This window comes from Corvus kubaryi, unplaced genomic scaffold (assembly GCF_017639235.1).
Source record: "Corvus kubaryi isolate FWS band 111438036 unplaced genomic scaffold, C.kubaryi_AGA036_p1.0 37347, whole genome shotgun sequence".
In the NCBI taxonomy this organism is placed as follows: domain Eukaryota; kingdom Metazoa; phylum Chordata; class Aves; order Passeriformes; family Corvidae; genus Corvus; species Corvus kubaryi.
In genome coordinates this window covers 250,394-259,281 of record NW_024581113.1, presented here as the reverse complement: position 1 = coordinate 259,281, position 8,888 = coordinate 250,394, and the positions used below count along the sequence as shown (strand labels likewise).

At 45.4% G+C, this 8,888-nt stretch overlaps 1 protein-coding gene across 1 annotated transcript in view; it reads right to left on the bottom strand.

Moving 5' to 3' along the window:
• Positions 1 to 8,864, bottom strand: part of ABHD12 (abhydrolase domain containing 12, lysophospholipase) — a 38,737-nt gene extending 29,873 nt beyond the window's left edge. The window contains exon 1 of the mRNA XM_042031896.1: positions 8,631 to 8,864. Coding sequence (XP_041887830.1) covers positions 8,631 to 8,788 — 158 coding nt within the window. The 5' untranslated portion in view covers positions 8,789 to 8,864. The remainder of the gene's footprint in view (positions 1 to 8,630) is intronic.
• Positions 8,865 to 8,888: the final 24 nt, after the last annotated feature.

The window sequence follows — 8,888 nt, the reverse complement described above, 5'->3', positions numbered from 1 at the left end:
GGAAAATAATGCTTTACAAGAGACAGCACAAAGCTATTGGAAAGTGAAAGCAAAGGTCAGTCACTGCATTTCTGCTGGATTTGCAAGAACAAGAGAATGGGCTATTTCCAATGATTCTGTGCAATTCACAGTTTTCACATTCAGCAGTACAAAACCCGTATTGTCAGCTTTATTCCTGCTTCCTAAAGCTGCTCTGAAACTAAACAAAACTTAACAAAAAGTGAGATAGGACTGCTTTAAGGGAGAAAACAGTGCCAGGCTTCCCTTCCTGAGGATGCCAAGAAGTCTTAAAATCTATTCAATTCTTAAACACCTTGAACACACTTTGCTCCACAAGCAAGGATGCTGCAACCTGGAAGTCCTGACTCCAATTTTCCAGTTTACATCATCCTCATTTGTGTAGGCTCCTCTGTCTCAGAACAGCCACCCCAGGGGAAGCTCTACTGCCAGGGGAAGGGAAATCAGGCTCTGGACAGGGTAAATGCATTTTCTGTTCTCTGCTCTGAGCGTGCACAATGCTGCTGAAGAGTACCCTTCCAAGAGGGCATTTCTTCAGTTACGCCACATGAAATCCTTTATTCTGCATACCTTTAGTAAAAACAGAGATGAGGCTTCACATGACCTTATGTCCCTTATTAATCAACACTAATCTCTTTTGCAAGAGGAATTAACAACCTTTTTAAGTGGGTACAAATTGGACAGATAGTTTTGAACAAGAGCAGCTGTGGGACTTATCTCAAATGTTCTCAAGTGTTTGTGTTTTAGAAGTTAATTTTCTAGTCTAACAATCTTTTCTATTGCTCTACTTCTCAGTAAGAGTTACAATCTTGAAATAAATCTAGGTTAAATAAATACTTTGATTTGGAAAGTAAATAGTCAAGGTTCCTGTTAGCTCAGTGAATGACCAAGGCACTTGATAGAGTCTAAAATTAGGAAATTCTGCTTGAAAGTTTAAATTGCCTGCAATATGAAAGAGGCAGATTTCTGAAGTCAAGTGTTGCACTAGTTTCACCAACTTCTTAGAGAGAGAGAGAGAAACAGAGAGAGACAGAGATAGACAGAGATGTGTGCCAGCAAGGCAAAAGTCCATAGCCTAGATGGCAGCCTCACTGTCTGGATAAGGGATATTCAGGGACACATGACAGCTTACAGAGGTGACTTACCTACAACAGCTTTACGTTCTGTCACACTCCCATCCCACAGTTACAACCCCTACCCTCTCTCCCCCACCATCCTGCCAGCTACACTTGTGTCCTGGTGACCTTTTCACTATTTGGCCATCTGCTCCAAACTGCTGACTTCCCCATTCATCAACCATTATCAACCCTCTCCTCCTCTCATTTTATCAATAGTATCAATAGTATCAATATCAATAGTAACTGATAGCCAACTCATCCCTGGGACGGCTGATACACAAAATTACACACACCCTTGAACCCAAGCATCAATCCCACTGTAGTTCACCCGTTGTTTCTCCCTCCATTGAGCCAATTTTCAATAGCGATAACCTGCTCTCCATTAGCAATGCAAGGCATGTCAATAAAATAAACTACAGTACAAAGTCAAGTGCTTTGGAGAAACAATTTTACTGCTGATACCTTCATCAACCAGGCTGTAATCTTGACAAACCTGTCACATTTTACAGTGTCCTTCCACAGGACAGATCTACTTATATATATTTAGCTGTTAAATCTTCTTCCATTGAATTTCAAATTAACTCTTGCAATTTAAATTGCACAGACTCCACCTCAGGCTAATGGCTTTAAAGTCTCCTAGGTCTCCTGTTACCCTTTTAATACAGCTGAAGCACTTTCTTTTAATCTTCTTGTGGTACTGATTCAGTCACGGCTACATTAACATAGTGCTCTCATGTTACATCCTTAGTAAACCTCCCTTGCTTGCAGTCACTCACTCCCGATGTCAGAAGCCAGCCACTACTGTAACACCAACAACATGACACAGGACAGCTGCCCACCGAGCTTACAAAACCCCACGTTTTATAGGGGAATTGCTGTAGAAGCCTATTCACTAATTTCACACCCTGACATGATTACCAAAATAATCTGACCTGCTCTTCAGGCCTAGGAAGATAAAGTAACTTGGCTGCAGCCTCCTAAGCAGGCACCACTCTCCTTTCAAAGGAGCCCAGACTCAACAGGCAGTGCTCTTCAAATACAGCACAAGTCCTGCTGGGGTACACCAGGCCTCTTGAACATACAGCAGAAAGGGGATTCTGGAGAGGAAATGATGTCACCATCATTGGTTTTAATGAAAACACCACAACATTGTTTTCACCAGAAAGAAACGCATTTACATTGCATCCAGGAGAAAACCTACGGACTCACTGCAGTGACCTGTGACTGCGTCTGCAGAGAACTTGATTTCTGTCTCAGCAACCACATGCCAGAAAGGACAGAAAAGAACGTGACAAGGCTGAGAAGACCCTGGTGTCCCCAGGCACCTTCACTCCAGAGGTGACTAGGAAGCCCTGTTGGTCCCAGGAGTTACCTAAACCCAAGGGAAGTTTAGGTAAACTCAAACAAGCAGAGGCAATTCAAACAGCTCCCAAGTAGAAATTATTATAAAGTAGTAGCAATTAGCAATACCACAGTAATTATTAATTCAGACATAAGCCATCAAAGCAGAGCAACTGAGCCCAGGGGCAAGTATGATGTCAGAAATACGGCACTGCAATGAAATCAGTTCAACGTAACCAACACAAAGCCAGAGGGCAAATTCTCTCCAGCCTGAACATGCCTGCTTGAGCAGAGTTCTCCATGAGAAATATGGAGAAGTTGAGAAAACTGCTCAGAGACTAGAAGATGCAACAGAGCAGATGCAGCAGAAAAAATGCTGTGCTCTATTGCAGGAAATCCAGAGACGCTCATGGGTACACTGGATCCGAGGAAAGAAATTTTAGATCACACAAACAGACCTGCAAGATGATGCTAGGAATCTCAAGGGATGTTTAAGAGAGTAAACCACACCTATTTAACACCAAAAAAAACCCCCAAAGTCAGTGATGAAAATGGTGAAAAACAGATATGCTTTAACAGTAACACACTGAGGCACAGAACTGCCACATGTCAACACGATGGCTTCACAAAATCCAGAATTAAAACAATCCACAATAATAAAACTAATAATTCCCCACGTTGCAGGGAATATTGCTATTTTTGCTGAATGACTTCTGTGTCTTTGAGAAAGAGTGGGGAAAAGATGAGCACAAGGAAAGAGAATTATAATGGCTGGAAAAGATGAACAAACTGGGAAGATGATGCAGAGAATGAATACCTAATGCCCCAAATAGGTAGCCTGGGAGCAATTCAGAGGCTTTTCCTAGCCATAAGCTGCCAAAATGGCTGACAATGCACAGGAAAAAACAGGAGGCAGAGCTACTGTGATACCATTTAAATAAATTTAAAAAAAAATTGAAAGGCAGACATACATGTGGAAAAAGTTACACAACCCCATTTTTGACATATCTGAGCAAAATATTACTGGGCATGTTCTTCAAAAGAACTGCAACAAAAAAACCCAACCAGCAAAAAACCCAACAACAAAAAACAAAAGAGAGCCCCACATACTAAAAAAAGTCCTCACACAAAGCAAACTGCTTCTACGTATTTTACCCATAGGAGGGATTGTGATTCAACCTGTATTTACCATGAAAGAAAGCACAGGCAAGCAACTGGAAACCACTTCACGGCTTCTTTGTGAACTCTGCTCAAGAACAACTGAAATAGAGGCAGTTACCCAGTAGGAAGGTAGAATTGGTGAAAAAGCTGCATGACTGATGAAATGTCTCTACAAAGGCAGCTCCTTTCCTCTTTTTAAAGTACTGACAAGTAACTGGTTTAACCTGAAGATGGCAATTAAGAGAGACAATAGCACAAAACTCACTTGAGGAAAAAAAACCCTTAAATATATTGATGAACACTTGCAGGGGAACAACTCAAGTATTTGTCATCTCTGCTACAATGGAACAGACTGGAATAATCATAAAAGACTCAGCAAAGGCTTCTAAAAAAGTAACACCAGGAGAAAGGGGGCTAGATCTAGAGATATAAGGATGGGGCACTGAGAGGACACAGGGGCAGAAAATGGAGATGGCCAAGTTCTCCATCAGAGGAAAGATACCACTGGTTAAGTCCAAAGAGACATGGGAAGGCATGAAGCATTTCAGCTGCTGGGGCAGGACGGCACCGAGGGTCACCACACATCGGATTTGACATGCCTGAGCACACTCACTGTTCCAGGGAAATTCTGCTGCATCAGAGGGGAAGACACGAGCAGGCTGTTGCAGCCTCTTGCCTTTAGCACCTCCCTGCATTTTCATAAAATACCCAGGAAGCGGTACTGTAAAAGCAACCTTCTGCCTCTCCAGAGAAAGCACCGAGAAAGCTGCACACGACAAACAAGGGTGGCTACAGTGATACTGAAACTACACCAAATTGTAGGGTCAGTCCAAAAATATCCAGCTTGTGGGACACACACAGGCTGGACAGCCAGCGGGAGGGTCCCAAAAACACCCCTTGCAGGGACTTGTGCCAGCAGCCAGGGGTCTCTAGGAGCAAAGGTACCAGGGACAACTGAAGGGAGCCTGAGGGACAGCGGCTTCTCCAGCAAAGCAGAGCACGAAAGCATCAAAGAATGCAGCTCACACACATGGGATCCCAAGCGCTTCACTGCTCCACAGCATGGAGAGAAACAGAAACAAGTTTTAACATTTGTAGCAAACAACTGTTTGTAGGAGAATTGGAGAATGGCAAAATTCACACTTCACGTCTATAGTCTGAATACTGATTGGGATTAAATGAGCATCCGATAATGATGAGGTCGCAGAAGCGAAGGGTAACATGCATGTGACCTTTTATCACCAGGATCAGGCTTCAGCAGAAATGAGATAGGAGAATTTGCTCTGGTATCAATGTCAGTATTAAGCTCATTTGATTTTCTCTATTCTCTGCACTCCCACATGAAGGTTTTCCAGATCTATGGCTGCTCAAACATATTTCCTCAGAACATTACAGCCACCAACCACAAAAACAAGTCACAGCAAGTACCCAAAACACCATGCTACATTAATATCCATCTAGCACTTCCAACACTGGCACCTGGAAGATGCCTCACAACAGAAATATTAGAGGAACGGCCATCCACACAAAGCACACATACCAGGAAAGGCGAGCACTGCATATTACTTCTTTATTTATGGCATTATTGCATGTAATAATTTCAGACAGAACAGCTCCTTTAAAAAGGAAATCATTCACGCACTTTTAAAGGAGCAACTTGTAAAGCACTTAAGTAACCATCACATTACATTTTACTGCTCTCTATGGAAGAAAATGGAAATACCTATATTTGTTCATTTCTGGTTGTAAACCACTTAAGAAAAGCCACACTGACTACACTATACACTAGCTGAAGCCATACAAATCTTATTTATCAGATATCCATCTCCATTACACTTAGAAGCACATGCACACACTTTCTCTAACAGAGTAGTTGCCAGTCAAAACACACAGCCACCTCTTTAGAATGAGTTTCAGCTCCTGGATGAATGAGCACATTGTGATGGTATGACTGAACAAAAACTGAGGGGCAAATGCAGTGCTGGTAAAATTGAAAAATACTGCTGCAAGAGCAAGCTGCTGCCAGTGGTAAGCCAGCACTGTATTCTATAAACATCACTTAAGGTGCTATTTAGCCTTTCCTGAGGAGCTGGACGTGAGCAGGAAAAGCTGTGCTGGAGAAGGGCACACACCAGCTCTGCTGCTGCTCCACAGTCTCCTGGTCACTGCTGCAGTTACAGACACAGCTGCCTCTGCAGTCCCCCCACCCCGTGCTCCTGACCCATGGAATATGCCACATGATCAGCCCTTGGCTGCAGAACTACGCAGCCACTCCACGCTACTGGGGATTGGTGTGCCTTTCTAGCCAGTGGCTTGTATCGTTTACAAATAAGAGAAGGAAACCCACACGATAAAGCCAAACATACATGCTGCTTCCCCAAGTCTGCAGAGGCTGTAGAACAGCAGCATGAAATGCAGACAGCCCCACTTCCCCTTTAACACAGCATTCAAGTGTTGATTTTAACTATTTCATCAAGGAGCATGCTAAGAATAGTCTACCGTGGTACAAATCTCCAATTTCAGATATTATGCCACCTCCACCATCCCAGCAACCTTGCAGGTGAATTTTCACCTTACAGCTTCTGCAAGCTGCGGAGTGAAACTGATGTAAAAACCCATTGAAAACAACAATCAAACAGTGCTTTTATTTCCAGCAGTATAAGGAATGCTGCAATAATAGCATGACCTTGAATATTAAAATACGAGGATCTAGATGGTCTGACAGCAACTTGTTGGCCTCCCCAATGGAGGTCACTGCACACATACCCTCGTGTTCTTCCTTAAACACTCCCTGCTGTTCACCAAAGGTGGGACATGGAGCTAGAAGGCTGCCTGACCCGACTCAGGCTGATTGTTCTGGACAAGAACCTTATCTCTGGGCATCATACCTTCTTCCACCTGGATCTCCCCTTCCTGCACACTCAGATTCACAGTTCAGCAGTGCGTTTGTTATCCCATAAAAAACACTGCTGGAAGGTATTGGCAGACAGAGAAACGTTGCCTGCAAACCACTGTCTGAAGGCTCGCAAGGTGAGGAAGTCAGAGAAGGTCCATTGAAAGTCAGTAAGAAAGGCAGTCAACACAGGACAGCATGAAAAGGAAAAAAAAAAAAGTCACGGAAATACAGATAATCTCAGAATGTGGAAAAGGAAAAGCAAGCTTCAAACAAGGTTTTCCTACAATGTCACGAATTGGAGAAACACTGCTGTGTGGAATACAGTACCTGATCCAAAAAGAACGGGGGGAGGTGAGGGGCAGAAAGAGGGGGAAGGGCCAGAATCCATGTAGGACTTCAGCAATTTCTGAAACAGGCTTCCAAGGCTGAACATGGAGGAAAACAAGGAAAACTTGCCTGCCAACCATTTCTAAATGTGTAAATGGAGAAATAAATACAAGAAAATTTTTCGCAGACAGGATGTGCTTTCCCTATTTTTGGCTTGGCCCTTACAATACAGCTGTGCTGTGTCTGGTACCCACAAAGCACCTGCCTGCCAGACCAAGCCAACAGACTGCACTCAGTGCTCTTAGGGCTTGCTCGATGCTCACCACCGACACAGCATTTCCATTTGAGCAAAAGGTACTTGAGTGCCATTCATAATGCTGAAGAAGACAGCAAGCCATCATTCGAGTGCCACTGGTCTAGAAGACATCCACTTGGACAAACAGAATAGACATGTCAAATTTTTAAATGTTATAAAAGCAGAGCACTGTCACAGTTTGATCCACTGCACAGTCATGGAAACTGAGAGATGAACCCAGCGCCATTTTCAATTACCAAAAGCTTGTCATAACATGTACAGAGCAGTGACAGCATCCCAAAGGTCTACCTCCAGGGCACAAAATTAAATAGCTATTACCCAATAAAAGAAATCCCATTTCAAAGTCTCTGTCTTTGAGCATGACAAGTACCTACAGCTCTTTTCAAATGTTAATTTGGTTTATGAGAACAGAAAAAATCTCAGAAAATTCAGCAGAGAAACATCCACAATAGCTCATTTACTAGAAATGCACTGATAAGCACCTTTTTCTTTAAAAAAAAAATCTGGCTGCTGTATTGCTGAAGCACAGCAATTTGGTTGCAGCTACCCAAACCACATAGCTATTTTGATCATTACATATTCTTCACAGTTTCAAAACACAAAGACCACCACTATACCGGTTTAGGTGACACTGAAAGGTTGTATCTTGACTCTGATCAGAATTGCAGAGGGCCAGGGAGGTAAGTCTTCATCGTGTATTGCATTCCCCCAAAATCTTGCACGATTAAGGGTCCAGGTGATAAGTACCTTCTATTGTTACAGTCTTTTTAGAAAGGTATACAAACATTTCCCCATTATAAATACGCACAAAACGTTTAAAACGTTAACATAGCTGGCAAAAAGCCACAGCTAAACTCCTTCCAAGGGAGTCACGTCAGCTTCTCCTACTGACCCCTAAATCTGACTCATTTATGGAAAAGAGATCACTTTGACAGCCACCAGCTTCTTCCAAAAACGCAGACATCCTACCTGCAGGGCCCTGCTGCTCCACATACGCTCTCTGATGGAAGGATTCCTTGCTAGCCATTTTTTTTTTCGGGAGAACGCCTGCCTGTACCAAAGGGGGCTGGACGCAGCAGCGCCCAGGTACGAACACCAAACCCTCCCATCCTTTGCTGGCCAGGGCGGGATCCGCCGGTCCCGCTACCGCCCCGCTCTCCAACCAGTTCTTTGCACCGAGAACTGAAGGTACCGCGGGGCCGGCAGCTGCTCGGCTGGAGCACAGGAAAAGCCAAGGAAGCAGGGCTGAGGTGGGGAACATCCCCGGCCCGAGTACCTGTCCGTCCCGCGGGCTCCTCGGCCGGGGGGGCGGCGGCAGCGGCCCTTCCCCTCTGCTCGCAAAACACCGCCCCGCTGCCGCTCCGGTCCCCGGCAGCTCCCGATGCCCTCGCCGGGAGCGAGCACACGGTGGCACGGGGATAACAAAGCCCGGCGGAGGGACGGCGGCGCTCACCTGCCCAGCGGTCGCTTCATGCCCTCGGCAGCGGCAGAGGCAGGCAGGCGCAGGCTTCGCCTCAGGCTGCAGCCCTTGTCGAGGGGCCCGGGCACAGCGGCGGCAGCGGCGGCGGCGCGCTCATGCTCCACCGTGACCGACTCGTTGCGTTTCCTCATGCCGGGGCGGGGGCGGCAGCGGCGGCGGCGGAGACGGCGGCAGCGGAGCGGGGCCGCGCTCACTCGCCGCGCGCCCTGCCCGGCCCTGCCCGGCCCCGCC